Source organism: Cervus canadensis, chromosome 3, assembly GCF_019320065.1.
Source record: "Cervus canadensis isolate Bull #8, Minnesota chromosome 3, ASM1932006v1, whole genome shotgun sequence".
In the NCBI taxonomy this organism is placed as follows: domain Eukaryota; kingdom Metazoa; phylum Chordata; class Mammalia; order Artiodactyla; family Cervidae; genus Cervus; species Cervus canadensis.
The window spans coordinates 99,287,861-99,313,538 of record NC_057388.1 but is presented as its reverse complement, the minus strand read 5'-3'; the positions used below and the strand labels follow the sequence as shown (position 1 = coordinate 99,313,538).

The 25,678-nt window shown below is 40.2% G+C and overlaps 1 protein-coding gene across 1 annotated transcript in view; it reads right to left on the bottom strand.

The window, feature by feature from the left end:
• AGK (acylglycerol kinase) overlaps window positions 1-25,678 on the bottom strand; it is an 86,916-nt gene that overhangs the window by 7,240 nt on the left and 53,998 nt on the right. Inside the window, exons 9-13 of the mRNA XM_043463893.1 lie at window positions 23,457-23,526; window positions 11,746-11,825; window positions 8,727-8,784; window positions 4,585-4,732; window positions 4,043-4,137 (exon numbers count right to left, since the gene is read on the bottom strand). Of these exons, the coding sequence (XP_043319828.1) occupies window positions 4,043-4,137; window positions 4,585-4,732; window positions 8,727-8,784; window positions 11,746-11,825; window positions 23,457-23,526 (451 nt within the window). The remainder of the gene's footprint in view (window positions 1-4,042; window positions 4,138-4,584; window positions 4,733-8,726; window positions 8,785-11,745; window positions 11,826-23,456; window positions 23,527-25,678) is intronic.

Below are 25,678 nucleotides of genomic sequence, written 5' to 3'. Positions count from 1 at the left end.
GGGGTAAGTGGATATATATACGAGTCTAGGATTTGACTTTTGTAAAGAGTGCAAGTGTGGAAATCAATGTATTATAATACGAGATTCAGTGAGAAAGCCTTATCTCAGTAGTGGCTGAAAAGGTACTTGATAAAATTATATAACCACTCATGATAAAAACTCTTGGCAAACTAGGATAGGAATGGAAGGGAACTTCCTTAATCTGATAAAGGCTATCTATTAAAAAAAAAAAAAAAACATCAAATTCAAGAATGAAGCAGTAAAGCCTTTTTCTCTAAATTAGGAATGAGACAAGGACTCCTGCCAATACCGCTTCTGTTCAACCCAGTATTGAGGTCCTAACCAATGTGATAAGGCAAAAGGTTATAAGGGTAAGTATTTGAAAGGAAAAAAAAATCATATCAACTGCACCATTTGCAGTTGGTATGACTGAATCTATTGAAATCTAAAGGAATCCATAAACATGATAAGAATTGTAGTTTGCTGGTACAGCATCAATATAAAAAAATCAATTAATGACCATCTACTAAATCAGTTAAAAAATGACATTTTAAAAGACACTATTTACAACAACGTCAAAAATTAAGATAGCCAGGAATCTACTCAGCAAGACAAAATGTTAAAGAAAACTATAGAACTTCACTGAAAGACATTAAAAGCCTAAATAAATGAAGAGATATGCCATGTTTATATGACAGAAGAGTCAATGTTGTAGAAAATGTCATTTCTCCTCAAATTGATCTACAGGTTCAATGGAATCCTGATCGATTTTATAACAGATATTTATGTAGAACTTAAACATTCTAAGAGATTTATTGAAGTCAAACAGCCAAGAATAGCCAAGAAACCCTTTAAGAAGAAAAACAGAGGGACTTACTCTAAAACTAATTATTAAGACAAGCATAATACTAGTACAAATATAGAAAAATAAAGCAACAGAGTAGACTTAGGAACATCTCCATGTATACAAATTGTTGATGTATGACAGGTTTACTGCAGATCAGTGAGAGAGGGGGAGGGATGGGGCATATTTCAATAAATGATGCTTGGACAACTGGCTTTCTACATGGAAGAAAGATAAAATTAGAGCTTCACCCTCTATCATTCACAAAATTCAATTAGAGGTGGGAGTATTTCTTTTTAACAGATATATGAAATCTTTTGATGCAAATCATATTAACCTGGTTTTTCATTTAAATATACAACGAACATCTTTCCATGTTGGTAGAGAACATTTTAAATACATGTACCAAAATCTATTGGAGCAGGAAGTAGTAACCCACTCCAGCATTCAAATTCCATGGACACAAGAGCCTGGCGGGTACAATCCATGGGGTTGCACAGAGTTGGACATGACTGAGCAACTAAACACATCAAAATCTATTTAATCAGTTGCCTGATTAGTTTGTTTCATGTATTTTGCCATGATAAATACAGTGAACATAGCTCTACAAGAGATCCTAATTTTCAAACATTCCACACCCCTAAAGCTTCTTTCAGACTCTGAATGGACTTTTTTTTTAAATGATAAATGAACATTTTGAGCTATTACATGGCAGCTTCATTGTCTTTGAAAATTTTATTGCATTCGCTTTTATTTTTACAAAAAGGTTTTGGAATAAAAGAAAATGAATGCGCTGCTGCCAGTGATAAGCAGCACAGGATCATATACTTTTATAATTGGCACAAAGATAAAAAGCTTTCAGCATTCTGAATGCAGCTAATCTCGAGCCACAATCACCTGCTTGCTGAACTCAATCCATTCACTGGTATTCAATCATCAGAGCAAAGAACAAGGTTAAAGAACATGAACAAAACACTGGAAATGCGTATCATCAGAGACCGGGTATAAAGGAAATGCATAATTAGAAATCTTATCTTTCTTTTTAACAGAGTATTTTTTAACCTTAATACATTCACTTTCACCAACATTTCCAGAATCCCATTATGTAAGAAATAAGGGATTGTCTTTATATATCATCTGATTATTTTTGATGGATAAATTTTTAGAAATATGCGTAACAGGGCCAGTGGTATGCCTGTATTTCAGAAGCTTCATGTATACTGCCACAATGCCATGGAGAACGGGAGTTCCAAGCTCTCTTCCCTCCAGTAATACCTGACAGCCCATCTCCCCACCCACACTGAACACTAGCATGCTTTTTAATTCACAGCCATTCAATGTTTATGATTTTAATTTGTATTTCTTTGATATTAAGCATTTTTTTCTTTATCTATGAAATTAAGATAGACATTATACCCACCTTATAGTATAGTTATGAGGATTACATGTGATGACACTGTGTAAAATTCTTAGGACAGTGCTTATCATGTAGTAAATACCAGTGATTTTTTTTTTCATGTTTACTTCCTTTGTGAATTTCTGTTTTTGTCCTCTGCCTGTTGTTTATACGAATCCTTTGCCCATCTCTTATTGACTATCCTAACAGTTTTACTATAAAGGAAAGCTATTAACTCCGCATCTATCACATCCTAATATTTTCCCCAATTTTCATTAAAATTTTTGTTTATTTCTTTTGTATTAGAAGTATGCAAATGCATCAATGTGATTTTTGCCTCAGGTGCCAGGTTTAGTCTTGTCCTCCCAAGTTTATGTTGATAATCACTTAAGATTTCACTCCAGTACTTTCATAGTTGTTTTTTTTTTTTACATTTAACCTTTTAATCCAACTGGAATCAATTTAGAAGGTGAAAAGAGCTATGTGATCCAAATGTTGTACAAAGACATGCATTAGTTTTACATTTAGAAAGTCACCCGACACTCTGCATATTAATACTGGAATCAAACTTCCCATTGCACTTCTCTCCCTTACTCACCATACTACATTCATACCTTCAATTCCATGTGCCAATTTTCAGACTGACCAGGTCAATTGTGAACATACTACTATGATTTACTTAAAAGCTAAACATAGTATTGGTCCATGGTTAAGAATAACTTTCCTGATGGCATCTTCATTAACATAAACTACTGAGGTTTCCTCTAGACCAGTGGTCAGTAAACCTTTACTGTGGATGGGCAGAGAGTAAATGTTTTAGGCTTTGGGGGCCATTCAGTCTCTGTCACAATGACTCAGCTCTGCCACTGCCGCCCAAGCGTGGCCACAGACAACACGGACATGGATGAACACAGCTCTGTTCCAGTGAAACTTTGCTTATGGATGTTGAAACTTGAGTTCCATATACTTTTCACCTATCACAAAATACCATTCCTTTTTTGACTTTATTCTAACCATTTGAAAACTTAAAATCAATTCCTGGCTTGCAGGCTGTAGTAAAACAGGTAGCAGACCAGTTTGCTAACCTCTGATTTATTTCAGAATATTTTTTAGCGTTACTGTCTATATCAGCACTCTCCAGGAAAACTCCCTGCACTGTGGAAATATTTTATATTTGTGCTTTCCAATATGGTAGCTACTAGCCACACATGGCAGTTGACATGTAGCATGAGAAATGAGTTTTAAATTTTATTTTGTAATTAATTTAAACAGCTACCTGTGACTAGTGGCTACTATATTGGACAGTCCATGTCAATAGATTGGACTCAAAATATGCAAATAGATATTTGTGTGTGTGTGTGTGTGTGTGTGTGTGTGTGTGTGTGTGTGTGTGTATATATATATAGTTTTCTTCCCTGGAGATCTAAATCTACATATTTAATACAGTCAAAAAAATAATAGATGTTTACTCAAGCATAAGTTCTGCAACTTTTGATTTCTATGACAAACAGGAGGAGACTAACTCCACTCCTAAAGGCCCTTTGCCCTTAGTTCTCTCAAGGCAGAAAGCTTGGTGACAGATACTTGACCAGAGCCCCATAAGCTTTTAGGCACTTCACTCAGCTGTTTCTTCTCATGCTATTATTCCTCAAAGGCACCCCACATCCTCTTGTTCCTGACCCCTCTCTCTCCCCACAGGGTAAAAATAAAAACACCAAGTTACTAGAAGAGTGTGCAGCCTCTGTAGCCTTTGTCACTTTCCGAAATGCTTTTCTAATTAAAAAAAAAAAAAGCACACTTACTGCCAGGTCAAGCTGACTGTTCCGGGTTGTGATGGACAGTTCAAGGGTGGACAGCTGCACTTCCTTCCAGACCTCTGGGCTCACCTCTTGCGGGGCTGTGTGAATGCATCCGACACAGGTCAGCTATCTCCCACCAACTTTTCAGCACTGCCACCCACGGCCAGCTGCCAGCGGCGCAGATGGCCTCCCAAGCCCGTCTGTGGACTTCCAGGCTTAATTTTCTTTCTCTCATACTTTTGATACATGGGATAAAGAGCCAGGTTCAGAATGGAATCTCTAGGCCTGAGACATCCCAACAAAAGCAGCTACAGTAACACAAAGGCTGGCGAGAGAAAGAGGGAGTCGCTGGGAGTCAGGAATGACATGGGCTGTCCCCGTTCACGGGACGCTGCTGCTGCTGCTGGTCTGGGCCTGTGCTGCGCACCCGAGGGCTGAGTTCAGGCTTTCCCCGCTCCGGGAGGGTCGGACACTCGTGTGGGGTCTGCCTCAGGCAGTCCTGAGGTACCCAGGGCTTTCCAACCTCCAGTCCCCAGGCTGCTCACCGCCCTGCGGTTGTGCCCAGTAGGACGCGAGCCTCCGTAATATCCTTCTGTACAAAGAGGGCCGGGGTGGGGTCTCTTCCGCTCCACTGGGACGTCTCTCTGTAGGTCCCGTGTAGAAGATGGAGGCTTGATGAGTCTGAGGCCACTCCTTTCAATGAAGGGAAAAAAACGTTTATCATGCAACACAACTACAAACTCTTGGAGTTTCTCAATATGAACGAGCATAGAATCACACCATAATAAATTTATCATTCATTTAGAGATGGTGACACAAACATGAGACTGATGAAATCTAGTTGCATCACAGACTTCCTTCACTTTGGGAAGCATGTTCCACTCGGAGGCCACACTGGTTTGGCCTCAAAATCCAGCCCAAGGCTTCTTGTTTCTGCTCTCAAAGACCATCATTCTCACACCCCAGATCTGTCTTCTTCCTGGCATCCCGAGTCCAGTACCATCCTGGGTCTCATCAGTGTCCTCAAGGATTATTAAAATAATACCCTAGTCTCTCAGCCCCTGACATTGCCTCCAACCTACCACAGCAACCCATTTCCACATCCTAGTCCTTATCGGTACCCAGAACTACTCCATCTTAGAAGTCTAAAGCCCCGGTATCCCACTCACTAGTCACTTCCCTTATTCTTCCAGTTGATATTTTTGTGCCCAGTGGCCCTCAGGGTGAACTACTCCCATGTTCTCAAGTTTCCAAGTGGTGAATTACAAAAGAGTAACAATTAATTCTGACTTCTCTCACTCCATCTCTTACTCCTCCCAGGTCCAGAAAGACCCAACCTCTTCTCTTCTTTCTCTGGAAGTGATCAGAGTCCTACAGAGTCACACATCCATTGATTCCTCGTGCAGTGGGCTTACTTAGCAGTCTCTGTCCTGATGGAGGTCTTTTAAGTGGAGAAATTCAATTTGGACTGTGAGGAAATCAGATTGTGACCATGTATCCACGCTGTGTCCTTCACTCCTGCTGACATTGATAAAGCCGGTATGTCAATTTTCATCTGCTTTGTTTCTGCATTTTGCTTTCATAACTTGGTTCAAAGTCAGGGGAGGAAGAGAGGACTATGAACTGGGGGCCCCTGAAGACCCTAACCATGCCTGGTTCTTGGAGAATCCCAGCTCGGGGCCACTCCATTTGTCCTCAGCACCAACCAGGTGAACAGGGGATTTTACATCGTCCTTCTATCACTTTTGGCCCTCATTGTCTTCCTTCTCTAACATGTACCCTGAAAAGCCTCAGTTCTGGATCAATCTGTCACTAAGTGTCTGTACTTCTACATCATGGCTCAATATTATCAGAGGGGGAGATAAGGCACTCCTGCTGAGTACCGACACAGGGAAAACAACCACCCAAGTGAGGATGCCCACATCACAACAAGTTCTTGGTCTAAGGTCTTTTGTGTCACTTGATAATCTTTCTAAACCTTCCTATTTTCATCCTTCTTCCAAATTCCCCACCCACCTCGCTTTCAAAAGATCACCTTGCTTCCTACCATTCAGAGAGAATACAAGGACATCAGGGAGAACTGCCTCACCTCTTTATAAATGTGCTTTCATCCAGACCTCTGTTTTATTGCTCTCCTGTCTCAAGGAAAAAGGTGTCCCTCCCCCTGCCCGGGGCTAGTCCAGGGCTCTGATCCACTCCCCTCCTCTTGCTCACAGACTCGGCCGAGTCAGTCATGTCTTTTGTGCCCTTTCTCTCTTCTCCTCCCATTCGCTTTTACTTTTTCTTCAGGGAGTAAACACATGAACAGCTCTCTAATTAAAAAAAAAAAAAAAACAGAATGCTCCACTGACCCGTATTTCTCAGTACTTTCTGCTGTTTTTAATCTCCTCTCCTTCAAAGTCGAGTTTCTTAAAGGAGTGGCTCTGCTGCCTCCGGTTTATTCCTGAACTTTCTTCAATTTGGCTTCGGCCCCTCCACCTAAGACGTTACCAAACCTGCAGGGGTTGCCAGATTCAATGGATCCTTACTTTCCTCTCTTTATTTTTGCTCTTTGCTGCTGCTTCTTAAAATCTCGCTGTCTTCTGGAAGTTCTCTTTTTCATCAGCTTCTATATCAGTACTTCCTCCCAGAGTCTCTCTCTGGACTTTCTGGGCATCATTTCTGGCTCTTTAAAATGATGGTTATTTGTGCCGACCTATTTTCAACAGTAACTTTAACAAACCCATAGCTCAATGCCACTCATACACTTACAACATTTAAATCTATTTCTTCAGCCCAGATATCTAAGTCATAATTGTATGACTTCACTGGTCTGTACCACTGGTAATGTTAAACTCGATATGTGCCAAACTGAGAATTTCACATTTCTTCATGAACATGATCCAACTCTAATATTATCAGCATTCATGGAAAACGCTAGTCACCAAACTCTAGCCCCTCAAACCAGAAATCTAGGAATACTCCATGCTCCTTCTGACTAAAGAGGATTGCACCTCTTTAGTCAATGCTCTGGGGTCAATGTTCACTATTACCACCTTGTCGAGACCTCATCTCTCCTCACCTGGATCATGTTAACAATCTTCTATCTGATGCCTTTGCCTGTAACTACCAATGTCCAGTCTCTTGTCCATTCTGCTGCCAAACAATTTCTTGCCAAAGTGAAAGCCTGCTCCTATCATTCCCCTGCTTAAGATCCAGTGACCCTCTAGTGCTTTAATGATAAAGGTCAGATCCCACGTCAAAACCTGCCGTAAGCCTGCAAGCCATTCCACTGTGCTGGCCATAATTAAAGACCATGCCACACCTCTGTGACTCCACACATCCTGATCCCTACACTTGGAATGCCCTTTATCTAGTCCTGTATATTTTTCAAAATTTGGCTGAAGTACTGTAACCTTCTCTGGGCTGACTCTACTGACCTTCAGTCAGAGGTAAATGCTCCTCCTCTCTGCTTCCATCTTATTCTTTCCTATTTCTCTCCTAGCATTTGCCAAACTGCTGATTTACCAGGCCCTCACTCCTGGCATCTGAACACTTCTTGAGGGCATGATACCTGTCTTATTTGACTCAGTATTCCAAATATACAGCAGGGCTTGCCACCCAATAGATATGCAATCACTGTTTGCTGTAGAAATGATAGAAACAGTTTATAGGTCCCAGATTCTACAGCTTAAATACGGAGCTACTCTATTTCTTCCTGAATACTCCATCAATGAAATTATTCCTCCAAGCAACAGCAGTCATGCATTTTACTCACACAGTTTGCCTTAAGCACAGAAAGTCCTTGCTCCCCATCATCCCAAGTTCATTTTAGTAATCACATAGATTGGTTACCCCTAGTACTTTAATGGCTTTGTTAATGAATAACTGGATAGCTCTGGGTAAAGGGAGCTATGTTTTCCAATGGACATACATTACTTCTTTAATTTCAAACCCATTCGATACTCTGAATGTTAACACTAGATAGAACCAAACTCTTTACTACATTGAAACTTCATCTGCCAATTTTCAGATTCAAACTGTAAATATACTACCTTCATGTGCATAAAAGCTCAACATGGTATGTAGTACAAGATAACTATGACTTTTCTATTAGCATTTTCTTTAACATACATTGTTGAGTTTTTCTCTATACCAATATTTTTCATCGTATAACCTACAACAGCATAGCCTGATAGAACTTTCCCTTATGATGGCAACGGTCTCACACTTGTATTGTCCAATGCAGCAACCACTACACAAATTTGGCTAGTTAAGCACGGTTTGAAACACAAAGCATTGTTTGAAGCCTACTATATTATACACAAGCCTATACGATTAGGTGTATTCAGATACAAATCTTCAGTTCATTTCTAGATATTCATTTCTAATATAGACACACTTGCAAGTAATTAATGAGATACAGGTCAACTCTGTTCAAGGTTTGTTTGGTAAGAGTGAGTGGACAAAGGGAAGTGAAATACTAAAATGAAATTAAATATGGGCTTGGTAATAGAGAATAAGTTGGCAGATGAGAAGTATCAAAACAAGAATGCCGTCTGCATTTGTGTGTAAGTAAACAGGCCCCATTTTAGGAGCATGCCATATACATCTATAGCAAGAAACTTTTAAAAATTCCAAATACAAACATCACAAAGGAATAACAAAATACCAGAGGTCAAATTTCAATACTGTAGCCTGCATTTACCTTAAGAGTACTGAAAAAGTGGGCTGCTTTGGTTTTTAGAGGCCCAAGATACCAGTACCTGAGAAAGAGCAAGATAAAAATCTGATTAGAATATTAAAAAAAGCTATCAGTGTGCTAGATACCATTCAGGACAGATAATACATTAGAATTACACCTCTACCAGGAGTGTCTGCCCTGGAGATTTGGAGATTGTGGTTTAGCATAAAGAAGTATTACAGTTAAGTTTTTAATCTGCATTTGAATACCACGTCAAACAACGTAATTAGTTATACAGCAGCTAAATCCTTGCAATTTATGAGATGTATAATCAGAGTCTCCTTGAATCTCTAAATTCACAGGTATCACTGTAATTTGTACTTTCCACCATGGAACACAGTTGAGTTCACATTCCGAATGAGTGGAGAGTGATAAAGCCACGATGAGATGCAGACGCGGGTGCTGATATATTACTCGTGAGCTAAATGGCTGCATGCTGTACGCTGCGTTCTCTCTCAACACACAAACATACAATTAAAATCTGTAAATCAGCGTAATTTCACATTACTCATGTTATGCAGCTTCAACATGGCAAATGTGAAATCTGGGAGTAAAGAGGGTCTACTTCATATTGCTAAATTCCTAAAAGCTACTGAAGAGAAAAAGATGCCTGGTTGGATTCAGAAAGTGGCATAAAGTAGACTTCACTCTTAAAATGTCTTTCACCTCCCAGCCCATCTTAACCGCTCCCTATTCAATTCGAATCAACATGCATTCATTTAGCACTTACTATGTATATGGAGGAAACAGAAGCAATATAATCAGTACAAAATTCTTGCCTTTGAGGGCTTCTGAGAAGATAAGGCCCCCAAATATAATAGATAATGACAAATAAACATATTTCTATGACATGGTATAAACTGATCACTATTTACTGGTAAGGAGAGTCAAGAAGGTACAAGAAATCATTACGGGCCTAAAATCACGGGAGCAGCCACACCTGCACAACAAATGACAAGAACAAAGTGAGGGCGTGAGACCTAGAAACCTGGGTTGGATGCAGACACAAGAAAGAGGCAAGGACGTCATTCTAGGCAGGACAAGGAGTAACCGTACGGGAAACACTTAAGAGTAATTGCCAGAGCAAAAGCTTTAAACAAAGGCATGCTGCTGCTAAGTCGCTTCAGTCGTGTCCGACTGTGCAACCCCATAGACGGCAGCCCACCAGGCTCCCCTGGCCCTGGGATTCTCCAGGCAAGAACACTGGAGTGGGTTGCCATTTCAAAGCAAAGGCATAGAACTCGGTAATTAGGGATGATGATGGATTAAGTTGGTCTTGAACACCAGAATATGGAGTTTAGCCATCCAATGAGCAGAGCAGAACCATTCTAACTATTATCCCAGTAAGCACCACAAGGCTATTAATGATGGCTTTGATCATCTCATGTTTTTGTTTCTGTTACTCTGTTTGAAAGCTTACTTGATGCTTTGCTTCTTTTCCCGGGTAGCCAGACAGAAACACATCCCAGCCAAGGCAGTTTATTTCCAAACTGATTTAGAAATAAATAAATAACTTTATTCTGAACTGATACTGTGCAAGGCCAGCTAGGAAATGGCTTCTTGCACCCCCACTGTTTCTCCCGTAACACACATGGCGACTCAGTGGATGGTTCTGGTCCAGGTACAACAGCAGCCAGCATTTACAAATTCCATGCTCAGAAATCAAACAGAACATGGGCCTGTGTGTGATATTCCTCAAGGGCTGAACTATGCTTGTGCTCAATACACTTAGAAAACAATGTAGGACTTCCCCAGCGGTCCAGCGGTTAGGACTCTGCACTTCTACTGCAGGGGGCATGGGCTCCATCCCTGGTCAGGGAGCCCAACATGGTCAGGGAAGATCCCACCATAGCACATCGTGTGGCCACAAAAAAAGAAAGAGCAATTTGCTCTCATCAGACTTTCTCAGGGGAAACTAAGCAATTCCTCTTGGTAAACTGCTGGCATGTGCGATTACAGATCAGATACAAGATGACTTGCAGAATGAAGATAACCATGCACACTTGCAAACAAAAGAACGCAGTGGGTGATGTAACTCAGTGGTCTCTCTCCTTTGACAGCCCACTGTCAGGAACGTCATTAGGAGGAATAACCATGTGGGACAAATGAGAGGAATTTCTGTAAAGAAAATGTGGCGAGAATGCCTACAAAGTGAAAGCGAGCTTTCTTGATAAAAGCTGTGTGCGAGATCAATCATCACTCATTTACACTACACTCAAAACATAAGTGTGTTGTCAAGAAGAGGTAAAGAAAGAAAATAACGCCCACCAGCCAGGAGCAAACCTCTCGCCCTGTCTCCTCCAGCCCCACCTCAGGAAGCCTTGCCCACGTGGCCTCTCCACAGCACACAGCAGAGGGCACACCCTCTTTCCGAGCTGGCAGTTTTATGCTCCACATTGAATCCTCCAAAAATAAGCAGGTTGCCATGAAAAGCCACCAGCAGCCCTCTCATCGCCTCCTCCGCAGGCCTGTTTCTTCCACCTTCCAGCATTCCCAGGTCTCTGCCCTTTTCCCTCCTCTGAAGGAGGCGGCCTGGGGTCCGTGAATCCGCTAGGCCTTCAGAAAGAACACCTCTTGGGGGAAAGGGGGCCTTCCGACCAGGGCTGTCAGAGCTCCAGGAGGCTGCAGCCCCAGTGGTACCTTGCACTTGGTACCCAGCTAAGCAGGCAGTGGGAGGAGACAACACCAGTGCCCCTCTGGTCTAGCTGAGCCGCGCCCCCCACCCCCGGTCAAATACAATATCTAGAAAGAGAGGTGGACACTGCTCATCCTGAGCTACCACTCAGCCAGTGTGGAGGAAGCTGGGACTTCCCCCAGCCTCTCTGCACACAGAATGTAAACTTCACTTCTGTTATTCATACATAATTTAACCACCGGGCCCACCGCATGTACTCCGAGATCATTGTATACTGAAACCTCAAAGACAGGGACAGAGTAAGAAGGTGTTTAAAAACCACCACTGGTTAACCCAGTGCCCTTCTACCTGCTAACTGAGACGCCGGCATCTCGGAAGGATCCCCATCGAAGGCCGGTGAGTGCAAACACAGGCTGTTCCTTTTCACCCTGGAAGTTAAATACATTTCACTTAAATTTATGACAACAACCTGGAACTCTCTACAGGTTAAGTAGCCAGCAAACGTTCACGGCCTATGTTTCGTCAAAACAAAATTCCAAAAGGGATGTTCCAAATTTAAGAAATGAACTCTTCTGTGTGCTCAGTAAAAGTACTGAAATAAAATGAAACTAATGTTCATGTATTAGGCTTCATGAATCTGCTGGCAAGAAAACATGGTATCATACTTCGGACTGTAATCACTATGCTGACTCTTGGACCAATTAGTCAGGTCAGCCAGAACTTCTCTCACTTGTTCAAGGTAACTTAAACCTGTGTTCTCTATGGAGGGCCAAGAGTTATCAAGCAAGATCATCAGAGTTCTGGTATGTACTCCAGAATGTTTCACCTGAGTCTCTGAAGATACGGCCAGGTATTTGTCATAACAAACCAGGATGCAAAGTGATTCAGGTTTAATTCAGTGCTTTATGGCCAAATACTGCATATTACAATCACCGAATTCTAATAAATCAGTGAGTTTGGCAATAGCTATTATAGCAAGTAAACATTAACAATGCCACTGCCTCCAAGAGTTTATACTCCATGCTGGGCTTTTTTCTAGATGAAAATATACACACCTGAATTCTGAAAGGGACATTCCCTATAGCTCAGAATTGCAGCAAAAGCCCAAAGGTACCCCCACATTCTAAGGAGAGCTGCCAACTGCTAGACACAACTCCACAGAATCTGCTAACCGTGCACAGAGCCAGGTCAGTTTCCAGCGTGCCATCATTAGAACCAGTGTAAGCAGAAGATTAGGAACTAGAGGAGACTCTTGGCACTCTAAGTTGCTAGCCGAGAGAAAGTGTCTAAGTCTTCTTAGGAGAGGACGTCTGTTCCATTTTCACTCCTGTTCCCACTATGCTGAAACAAGCGAGGGTCTTCTAGGAGAACCATACACAAATAGGACCAGCCTACAGGGAAAAGACACTGGCCTCTCACTCCTCGCTTGTCTATCCATTGAAGCAGACTTGCTTTTCTGCTCTCTGTACCTGGTTGAGCAAGAGAAGAAACAGTAGAGCGAAGACAGAAATAGTAGAGCAAAGAGGTGATGGTAAGATTAAGTCATGACAGGCAAGGCAAGGATGTATTAGTCTTCTGGGTGCCAAGTGCGTACTGTGGAAGATAGCAGGGCCTGAGTCTTTCTCACTCTATTAATCATTCATTTAATCATTTTTTCCATGAATCATTAAGGATATTTATATTATACATTAGGAACTAGGAATAAAAAATGTCTGTCCTCAAAAAGCTCAAGGTATGATGAGGGGATAGAGAGACAGGCAATACGAACATGCAGTCGGTCCAAAGAATAGAGACGTGTACCAAGTAATTTGAAAGTGCAGAGTAGGTGCAACTGTATGATGAGTGAGGGAAGAGGGAGACAGATGGCCAGGGAAAACATAAGTTCTAAGACAACCATATATTTTAAAGAATAAGGTAAAATCTGAACAGCCTGATGACTAGTTAGAAGGCTGAATCAGTAGAAACCTCTCACCAAACAAAAATCCAGGACCAGACAGTTTCACTGGTAAATTTCATCAAATACTCAAAGGAGAATTAACATGAATCCTTCTCCTGCTCTCCCAAAAAATAGGAAGATTTCTTCCAAACTGACCTTATGAGGCCAGCATTACCCTGATACCAACATTAGACAAGGACAACACAAGAAAATTAAAAGCCAATATTCCTGACAAATATAGAAGCAAAAACCCCAAACAAAATATTAGTAAACCAAATTCAACCATACATTAAAGGGATCAGACACCATAATGAAGTAAGATTTACTCCATGGGTGCAAGGATGGCTCAACATCTTAAAATCAGTCAATGTGATCTGACACATTGACACAAAGAAGGTGAAAATCATATGTTCACCTCACTAGATGTAGAAAAAGTATGTGATAAAATTCAACATTAATAATTAATGATAAAAAGAAAACAAACCTCTCAATAAAGTGGCTATAAGGGGAACACACTTAAGTATTGGATAAAATTCAACAATGATTTATGATAAAAAAAAAAAACTCTCAATAAAGTGGGTATAAAGGGAACACACTTCAACATAATAGAGGCCATATATGACAAGACCACAGTTAACATCCTATTCAACAGTAAACAGCTGAAACCCTTTTGTCTAAGATCTTGAACAGGAAAGACAAGGATGTCTACCCTCACCACTTTTATTCAGCATAGTATTGGAAGTCTTAGCCAGAGCAATTAGGCAAGAACAAGAAATAAAGACATCCAATTGGAAAGGAAGAAGAAAAACTATCACTGTTTGTATATGACATGAGAGAAGTAAGAAACAAATTCAGTAAAGTTGCAGGACACAAAATCAATACACAAAAACCTGTAACATTTCTATGCACTAATAACAAAACATCAGAAAGAGAAATAAAGAAAACAATCCTATTTACAGTTGCATGAAAAAGAATAAAGTATCCAGGAATAAATTTAACCAAGGAGGTGAAATTTGAAAACTATGTGGCATTAATGAAAGAAGCTGAAAGTGACACAAACAAATGAGAAGATACTCTGTGATCCTGGATTGAAAAAATTATTGATGTTCAAATGTCCATACTACCCAAAGCAATCTACAGATTCAATGTAATCCCTATCAAAATTCCAATGACATTTTCAAAGAAAAAGAATAATCCTAAAATTTTCATGGAACCACACACACACACACACAAATGCAAACAGCCAAAGCAATCCTGAGAAAGAAGAACAAAGCTGGAGGCATTACAATTCTGGTTTCAAACTATATTACAAAACTGTAATGATTAAAACTGCATGGCATTTGCATAAAACCAGACACAAAAATCAGTAGAACAGAGAGCCCAGAAATAAACCCATACATATATAGTCAATTAACCTGTGACAAAGGAGCCAAGAATATACAATGAGGAAAGGACAACGTCTTCAGTAAATGACACTAGGGAAACTGGCAGTCATATGCAAAAGAATGAAACCGGGCCATTAGCTTATGCCATATACAAAGATTAACTAAAAATGGATTAAAGACCTGAAACAGAAGACCTGAAACAATAAATTCCTGTAAGAAAATGTAGAGGGTAAGCTTCTTGACGTAAGTCTTGGCAATGATTTCTGAATCTGACACCAAAAGCAAAAGCAACAAAAGCAAAAATAAATAAGTGGGGCTACATCATACTAAAAAGCATCTGTATAGCAAAGGAAATAAATCATCAACAAAATGAAAAGGTAACCAAATGATTGACAGAAAATGTTTGCAAATCACATATCTGATAAGGGGTTAATATCCAAAATATATAAAGAACTCATACAACTCAATAGAAAAAAAGAAGCAATCCAATTGAAAAATGGGCAAAGCATAGGAACAGATGCCCAGCATCATTAACCAGAAAAAGCAAATCAAACACAGTGAGATAACACCTCACATCTATTGGAAAGGCTATTATCAAAAAGATAACAAAACAAATGCTATTAAGAACGTGAAGGAAAGGGAACCTTTGTGAATGTTGATGGGAATGTAAATTTGTGCATCCACTATGGAAAACAGTAGGGAAGTTCCTCAAAGAATTAAAAATAGAACCATCATGTGACCAAGCAAATCCACTTCTAGGTATTTATCCAAAAACAAAGCACCAACTCAAAAGATATACACACCCGATGCTCACTGCAGCATCATTAACAATAGCCAAGACACACAAACAACTTAAGTGCCCACTGACAGATGAATGGATAAACTGTGGCACCTGCACACGTGCACACACACACGTGCAGGCATGCTCATCATTATTATTCAGTCAGAAAATAAGGAATGAAATCTTGCCATTTGGGATAACATGGATGGACCCTGAGGGCATTAGGCTAATGAAGTAAGTCAGAGGAAGAAAAATACTGTATGATCTCTCTTACATGTGGAATCATAAAAAAAAACACAAAAACCTAACAACTCCAAAAAATAAACAAGCTCACAGATGATACAGAAAGCAGACTGGTGGTTCACACAGGCAGGAAGTAGTGGGTGGGAAGTTTTTTTTAATGCAATGTATCTATATTTTTTGATTCAGCATATATACATGTGTATATCTGTATATACATCTATATCTATATGAACCCTGGATTATTTTATCTATTCATTATAATTTTTGCAGATATACGTAGGAGGTTCTCAACAGTGACCTAAGCACTATATAGGATTGAAAGAGAATGAACAAGGCTGAGTCATACAGTATTGGGACTAGGGAAGATGCATGCTAATTAAAAACAGAGAAAGAAACCAGGTCCCTCAACTGAGGAAGAATACTAGATTACAATATAATAAGTGCATACCACAGTGATCTCACCAGTCCTTCTCCTGAAAGGAATAAAAAAAAAAAAAGAACCTGGATTAGGGAGGTTGGAGAGAAGAGGAGAGAGAAAGGAAAGACAAACAAGAGGAGAAAGAGTGTTCCAGCCTAAGGGAGAGAAACAACACTACATGAACTGTATGCTGTATCCATGGGAACATTTCCCAAATGTCTTTTAAGATCTTAAATGTTACATCTGAGGATGATGATTTTGATGTCAGAAGATTCCATGTTGAAATAGGCTGGGAAATAGCAAACGCATTTGGCTTCAAACAAGTTATATTGACTGCAGTTCTTCTTAGAGTCTTTCATATGTTAATGTACATTATAAATTTCCAAAAGGAGAAATATAATATACAGTTTTCCTGAATCATTTGTGCAGCCCTCTCTGGAAAGACATCCTGCATAATTATAATATATTCCTTGGGGAAATGCTATTCTAAAGCATGTAGAGAGGCAAGCAGTTCTGAGATAAGTACTCAAGATTTCCTGACTGGTGCTCTAAAACCACTTTCCCTTTCTTCACATAGGGGGAAGAATTTGGGGACTATTCTGTTAAGACTAACTGAAAAGCCTTGTAACCTTAAGGTTGCACAGACCTGAGGTGCTGTTCTAGCAAGTGCTATAAAGGGCTCTGGACAATAGGAAAGGAGTGTGAAGAGTCTAGAGCAACAGACGGGTACAGAGCCTTCAGGATTAGAAGAGGTCTGAGGGTCAGTAGCGAAGAGACTGGTCCCAGTTAGAGATCACATGAGTCCAGGAAAAACAAGCAAGGTCAGATGCATAGCGTGGAAGCCAAGAGACAAAGCATCACTGTATCTGAGGTCAGTGAAGGTCTGGCTGATAGATTATGAGATGGAGAGGTCACAGAACAAGAATGGATACAGAAAGATGGTGCAGAGCCAGACCTTAGCAGCAGAAGAGACACGCTGCACCAAGTCAGAGGCTCCCCTGGACAGACTGACTCTCTGCGTGGAATGGCTTTGTGCTCTGCAGAGGAAAGTAACTGGGAGAGCTGGCTGCAACAGAACAGTGAAAAGAAAACAATCCCGGTCAACCAGACAGCTGCCTGATCTAGGAATCTTAGGGATTTTAGATGAAGAAAAAAGAAGCAAGGCAAAGAAAGTGAAAGTGGCTCAGTCGTGTCCGACCCCATGGACTATACAGTCCATGGAATTCTCCAGGCCAGAATACCGGAGTGGGTAGCCTTTCCCTTCTCCCGACCCAGGGGTGGAACCAGGGTCTCCCGCATTGCAGGTGGATTCTTTACCAACTGAGCCATCAGGGAAGCCCAGGGTAGAAGGAGCTCTAAAGCAGCCCTAAGCATCATCACATAAGAAGGATCTGAGCTGGGGCTTTCACAGAAGGAAGCCATGTGATAAGCCAGGAATGACAGAGTGGGGAGGGTGGGGAGCTTCTCATTTCTTACCACCTGTCCCACCCTCCTCATTTGGTTCTGGGTTGGCAGAGCCTGAGTCCAACCAAAACACCAGAAATAAAGAACCAAAAAGAATTCCATAAAACTTTCCAGTAGTTACTTTAAAGTCCATTTCAAGGCACTGTAGATATATCTATGTGGCACAGGAAAACAGTGATCCCTCCTGGACAAAGCACTGAAGGAAAAAGCAAAGGCCCATAAGACAGAAAACCCTCATTCTGTCACCAGCACAGCTAGTCTATGATTAGATAACCCTTTATTTCTTAATCTGTCCCATGAAGACACTAATACACATCTTGCCTCTCTCACTGAGTTAGAGGCCCTAAGGAGATGTGAATTCACACTCTACAATGAAAATACAAAGCACTATTAGAACTTCTAAGGGCCATTTCTTTTATCTTTGGAGAATCTTCCATTATATGTTTAACTGTTTCAGTTTGTATTTTAAAAGAAGAGCAATCTGGTATCAGGCTTCATCTATAATGCTTTCCAGCATTTTGAAGGCAATTTCCAGAAAGAAAGAAAAAAGAAAAAGACAAATTCAGCCTAGCTGGGTGCCTCAGAAACCACAGCAGGGGCTACCATACTTTGTTTTCTAGGAATTGATTTTAAAAGTTTTCTGCTTCCTGAGGTGTGTTACCAATATGTGGTAAATTTGACTCTGGTTTTATCAATTCACAGAATTGGTATATTTGAAAGAAAAAGATAAAGGAGATAAGACATTTAAATGCAAGCACAGTCAAGAATTTCCAGTTAAATCCTAATTATTTCAGAATGTTTAACTTCTCACACATAAATGAGAAGCAGTAACTCACTCAGTTATTAAGTAACTCACTCAGTTATTAAGACCCTGATTCATTCCTGTGATAGTAACAATATTTTAGAATAATATCTTCATATATGCTGATCTGTAGTTTCCTTTTCTAGCCTAACATTTCAGTACCTTTTGTGAAAACAATTAAGCTTTATTAGATGCTAAAGACTCAATTGCAACTTAAATCATTTTTACCCTGACCAGCAAGGTCATGGTGGAGAGGCAGATGTCACTGCATAAAGAACAAGGAAAATAAAAGGAAAACAGACTGCAAGCTCACGGGTTCATCAACTGTAAACAAGCACATAACAAACGCTATACAACAAGAGTGACATTTTAGGATTGAAGCCTGGAATCGTGACACAGTGTGGGGCCTTCTACAGAAGAAGATACTTGGAAACTTGCGTGAATATAAAATGTGCATAACCTTTGGAGGACAACCTGAATACAGCTGGTACATTTTTAAGGCCAAATCTGAGTAAAGTATGAGAGATTCACTTGTTTACAGGACTATTTGGTGGGGGGTGTGGGGATGGGGAGAAATATAGATGACAAAGGAACAGATACTTAACTGCTATCAAGCGAGAGTATCTTTTCCTTTTCAATTTCCAGGAATTGAACGCTTTTTAGAAGATTCTAATCAAGAATCTGAAATAGCTGTTGGGGCTTCTTCCCTCCAAAATTTTACCTTTGGTAAGATGTCAAACCAAAAATTTTATATGTGCAATGAACACCATTTTTACCTCACACTCAGCTTCACCATGCCAACATTTCCTCATATTAGCTTTATCTGTGTGTGTACAGTTTGTAGAATTGTTAAATTATTTGCAAATAAACTGCAGACTTCATGACATTTCACTCAAAAAAAGTCAGCATGCATCTAAGAACAAGGACATATACAGACATAACCATAACACCATGGCACCATATATCATCCACATTAAAGTATCTCTGGTATCTTTTATAGCTGACTCTAATTTTTCATTTCTCTAATCCAAGATCTCATATCTTAATTATGATAATTCTTTAGTTATCCTTAACTGCTCAAGATTAAATCTTCTAGAAGAAGATTTCATGACACTGATATTTTTGAAGAAGCCAAATCAGTGATTGCTTCTAGAATGTCCTACAACTTGGATTTGATTGTTCTCTCAAGATTAGAGTCAATCAGATTAAGATTAATGTTTTGGGCAAGACACTACATAGAACGCTGTGTCCTTCTCAATGTATCATATCAGGAGGCAGACAAGTTCATCTGTCCCATTACTGGTGATGCTGTTTGATCACTTGGATAAGGTGATGTATGCTAGATCTCTCTCTGATAAAGGTGTTTTTTCCCTTTGTAATGAATTAAGTACAGTAATTTGGCATAATTTGAGACTGTGTGGATATTTGTTTCTCAATAACCTTTCATTCAATGTATGCGGCATCCACTGATGATCTCTGCTTGAATTACTTCATTACTTCATTAGCGACTGCCAAATGGTAATTCTCTAACTCTGTCATAACTTACACAATTTGGTGATTCTTCTGTAATATGACTGTAGATTCAGGATTCATCATTTTTATTTAATGTATTATAATCCACTAGCATTACTCTTTTTGAAGTTCAAACTGCCCCCAAAATGGCTAGTAGGATACCATCAAATAGCTGATAAAAGAAGAGAAGCGAAAGGCAAAGGAGAAAAGGAAAGATATACCCATTTGAATGCAGAGTTCCAAAGAACAGCCAAGGAGAGACAAGAAAGCCTTCCTCAGGGATCAATGCAAAGAAATAGAGGAAAACAATAAAATAGGAAAGACTAGAGATCTCTTCAAGAAAATTAGAGATACCAAGGGAACATTTCATGCAAAGATGGGCACAAAAAAGGACAGACTAGGTATGGACCTAACAGAAGCAGAAGATATTAAGAGGTGGCAAGAATACACAGAAGAACTATACAAAAAAGATCTTAAAGACCCAGATAACCATGATGATGTGATCTCTCACCTAGAGCCAGACATCCTGGAGTATGAAGTCAAGTGGGCCTTAGGAAGCATTACTATGAACAAAGCTAGTGGAGGTAATGGAATTCCAGCTGAGCCGTTGCAAATCCTAAAAGATGATGCTGTGAAAGTGCTGCCCTCAGTATGCCAGCAAAGCCACTGCTGTTTTCCAAATTTGGCCACAACAGTGGCCACAGGCCTGAAAAAGGTCAGTTTTCATTCCAATCCAAAAGAAAGGCAATGCCAAAGAATGTTCAAATTACCACACAACTGCACTCATCTCACACACTAGCCAAAAGTAAGTAAAGTTGCTCAGTCGTGTCCAACTCTTTGCGACCCCATGGACTGTAGCCTACCAGGCTCCTCTGTCCATGGGATTTTCCAGGCAAGAGTACTGGAGTGGGTTGCCATTTCCTTCTCCAGGGAATCTTCCCGACTCAGGGATCGAGCCCAGGTCTCCAGCACTGCAGACAGACGCTTTTCCGTCTGAGCCACCAGGGAAGCCCAAAGCAAAGTAATGCTAAAAATTCTCCAAGCTAGGCTTCAACAGTACATGAGCCAAGAACGTCGAGAGGTTCAAGCTGGATTTAGAAAAGGCAGAGGAACCAGAGATCAAAGTGCCAACATCCACTGAATCACAGAAAAAGCAAAGAGAATTCCAGAAAAAGCAAAGAGAATTCCAGAAAAACATCTATTTCCGCTTCATTGACTAAAGCCTTTGACTGTGTGAATCATGACAAACTGTGGAAAATTCTTAAAGAGATGGGATCACCAGACCAGCTCACCTGAGAAACCTGCCTGCAGGTCAAGAAGCAACAATTAGAACCAAACATGGAACAATGGACTGGTTCTGAACTGAGGAAGGAGTATGTCAAGGCTGTATACTGTCACCCTGCTTATTTAACTTACGTATATGCAGGGTACATCATGAGAAATGCTGGACTGGATGAAGCACAAGCTGGAATCAAGATTGCTGGGAGAAATATCAATAACCTCAGATATGCAGATGACACCACCCTTATGGCAGAAAGCAAAGAGGAACTAAAGAGCCTCTTGATGAAAGAGAGTGAAAAAGCTGGCTTAAATCTCAACATTCAAAAAACAAAAATCATGGCACCCAGTCCCATCACTTCATGGTAAATAGATGGGGAAACAATGGAAACAGTGACAGACTTTATTTTCCTGGACTCAAAAATCACTGCAGACGGTGTCTGCAGCCATGAAATTAAAATACACTTGCTCCTTGGAAAAAAACTTTGACAAACCTCAACAGCATATTAAAAAGCAGACGTTACTTTGCCGACAAAGGTCCATACAGTCAAAGCTGTAATTTTTCAAGTAGTTAAGTATGGATGCAAGATTTGGACCATAATGAAGGCTGAGGACCAAAGAATTGATGCTTTTGAACTGTGGTGTTGGAGAAGACTCTTGAGAGTCTTGAACTCTCAAGACCCTTGAGCTGAAAGATCAAACCTGTCAGTACTAAAGGAAATCAGTCCTAAATAGTCATTGGAAGGACTGATGCTAAAGCTCCAGTACTTTGGCCACCTGATACGGTGAGCCAACTCATTGGAAAAGACCTTGATGCTGAGAAAGATTGAAGGCAGGAGGAGAAGGGGACGACAGTGAACAAAATGGTTGGATGGCATCACCACCTCAATGGACATCAGTTTGAGCAAGCTCTGAGAGACAGTGAGGGACCCAGAAGCCTAGCGTGCTGCAGTCCATGGGGTCACAAAGAGTCGGACACAACTGAGTGAATAACAATGAAGGATACCATCAGGCTGGCTCCTATGTCATTTCAGTGTTGTCCCCATGAGTTTTTGAGTAGTTCTTTGCCTTGTTCTTGCCCTGCCACTGAAAGACATCTCTGCATAGAGTACTGGTAAGTTTTATTAGGGAAAGTACTTAGAGACTGAAATCTGGGTGCCAGGTATGCTCACTGCTGTTTGGTGTCACTGTCTTAAGCCCCTTCAGTGGGCAGAGACAGCAAATGTATTTCTAGAATAATTTATGAGTTCACCTACAAATCACTAAGAAAATGTTAGGCCACCCAAAAGAAGATATAGGAAGCAACAGAAAACATTGTTCCCACCCTAAAGCTGAGAAAAACCCTGATAATCTACAGAATCATAATTTTTCTTCAGCTCTTCAGAGAGCTGTGAATACGAGAAAACAAAATAACCTGAATTCCCAACAGAAGGCCCTCCAGAGGACAGACGGGACATGAGAAGGGTTCTGCCCAAGGCAGAACATGAGATTAGGAGATAGCCACTATACAAATGCAAAAGATGAAACCAAAGTGCTTTTATTAGCTCTTTCAGTACTCAAAACCACCATGTAAGATAAAAAAATTACTTGTGGGTCAAACATAATCAACAGAGGAACTAAAAATCATGATACAACTATATTGAGAGGTGCCACAGAGGACTTCTGATACGTAAGAGAGGCCAAGAGATAAGGTCTAAAACTGATAAACCAATACATGGCGTCATGCACTTAAACTGAACTGTGTGTGCATGCTCAGTCGCTCTACCGTGTCTGACTCTTGGTGATCCTGTGGACTAGAGCCCACCAGGCTTCTCTGTCCACAAAATTTTTCAGGCAAGAATACTGGAGCGGGTTGCCATTTCCTTCTCCAGGGGATCTTGCCAACACAGGGATTGAACCTGCGTCTCCTGGATTGGCAGGCAGGTTCTTTACCACTGCACCACCTGGGACGCCTCCTACACTGAATTATACACGGAAAAATGGTTATGATGCAAATTTCAAGTTTTCTGGGGGTTTCTTAAACTACAATTTTAAAAAACAGCATCATAGGTATACTAATTAGTGATAACAACTAGAACAACCAGGTAAAATTATTTTCTCTGTGGGGTTACACTTCAGATAGGAAAGGGTAAGAAGAGGAATTGGTTTCATTCTAACATTATTTGAACTATTACATTTTATTTTTTTAAATAGATATTAGCTTGTAATTTTTCCAAATTCTGATGAAAAGACCTCCTTACCTTGATCTGTAAGACATCAAGTGGAACTGTCTCTCCTTTCACAATGGCAAGTGTAGCATCGGTAATATGTCTAAAAGATAAGAAGGAAAGATCATGTTGTGAAAAATAAACAACAGTCCCCCCAAGACACACACACAAAACCATTCCTGCCCAGAGTACTAACAGTTGAATCAGGGAAAAGACATACTCCTTTGAAATACCCCCAAGAAAGTAGAGTGAAGGAGTGCAAAAGAATTGCTGATACAAATAGCGTGGAAGGCTCCGATACAGACTCAAAGAGAAGGCTTCAGCAAAGAGAAGTTTATCCAAATTTATTTATATCATTTATTTACTTCAATCATTTATTTACTTCACACTTACAGAGGGTCTACATTGTGTCCAACTCTTATCATTGGAAATTATGATAAATAAATAACATCTTTCATTCATTGTAACAAAGTCAAGCACTTCAAAAACCATATACCTTTTTACTCTGATAACTCGAAGGATAACTAAAGGACAGGACTAGTTGGCTCAGTGGTAATGAATTCGCCTGCCAGTATAGGAGACATGAATTCAATCCCCTGATCCAGGAAGATTCCAGATGCTGCAGAGCAACTAAGCCCATGTGCCCCAACTACCAAGCCCGTGCTCTAGAACCAGGGAGCCGCGACTGCTGAGCTCACGTGCCGCAAGTACCAAAGCCCATGTGCCCTAGAGCCCGCGCTGCACAACAAGAGAAGTCACCGCAATGAGAAGTCCATGTACGGCAACTACAGAGTAGCCCTACTTGTTGCAATTAGAGAAAAGTCCACACAGCAACAGACACAGCACAACCATAAATAAAAATAAATAAATAAAATTATTTTAAAAAAGAAAAAAAAAGCTACTAAGTATCTCTGGTGGGGGGATTACATTCAAAAGAAGAAAAAAAAATAAAGGACAGGATTTGTTGAAGTTATTTTAGGAAAATATAATAAATCCTCAAAATATACACGTTAATGCTTGAATGACATTCTGGGTTCCCTAGTAAGCAAGCTGAAACTTAAGAAACAACCTCATTTACTTTCTCAAATTTCTCTTTATCCCATTTTCCCCTCCAAGACAGATGCTATGTGGGAAGCAGGTAGAAGTCTAGAAAATGAGATTCAATTTAGGAGATAGCAAGATGCATGATCACCAGTTCAGATTAATTCGATATGAATATATTAATTTCAAAGGAAGCTATCAGAAAGAATCCTAAAGTTCCATGCTTGCTCTGAGTGGTACCTAGCACATTAAGAGGTTTAAGAAGTGCTTTTGAGAGGCTGACCTTTAAAAAATGTTCCAACCGAAAAATGCCTTTCCATATTAATTTTTTTTCAAAATTGCTTGGCAGAAGATGGTTAACATGCAACCTTAAATTTGTCATCTTCTGGCAATAATTGAAAGTTCTAAATAAAGCAGCCCTGTAGCATGGAATAGCTATTTTTTAGGATTATTTATCTGCAACATTCCGAATTCAAAATTCCTTTTTCTTCTGTAGTAATTATGGTACAACAAATCTTGACAGCAATGCAAAAAGCAAAGCCTTGTTCTTTTAAATAGCCTCAGGCACCTGCCATGTTAAGAGGGTCTACAAAATTCTGAACCCAGGGCAGACCGACTTAATTACCTAAGAGCCCTGGGGCATGCTTATAAATTAAGTTTTAAAAATCTTCAAATTATAAATAGAAGCAGCAACAACCATTTGTTTAACTGCAGGGAAAATCAGCTCTCAAGACACTGAGGGCTATCTAAGGCCTTGAGGGTGGGCGCCCAGCCTAGACCCTGGCTTTGGATAGGTGAAAGGTTCTCCCAGGAACGCCGTCTGCCTCTGCATTGCTGACATATTCGGTGATGCTGGCAAGCAGTTCGAATAATCTACACTGACAGGCGGAAAGACCAGCTATCACAAGTGATCAAGACCCGAACCAGACAGGATTTGTCTCCGACAAGCAGAAACGTTTAACTCACTGGTTGTCATATTTATTGTCCCTCAGAAATTCTAGACTGGGGAAAAATATACAGCAAAATGAAATGCCACGTTCGGCTGCAGGAAGACTGGTAAAGGGCTGGATACTCCCAATTAGATGAAGACTTGAGGCATGAGGGACGTTTTAATAAAGACCTGGTATTAGTATATGTCTACATGTATGCCTAAACTGTGATATATGGACCAAGGCTTTTATCTAAAACAAAGAACTGAATTGTTAAAAGATATA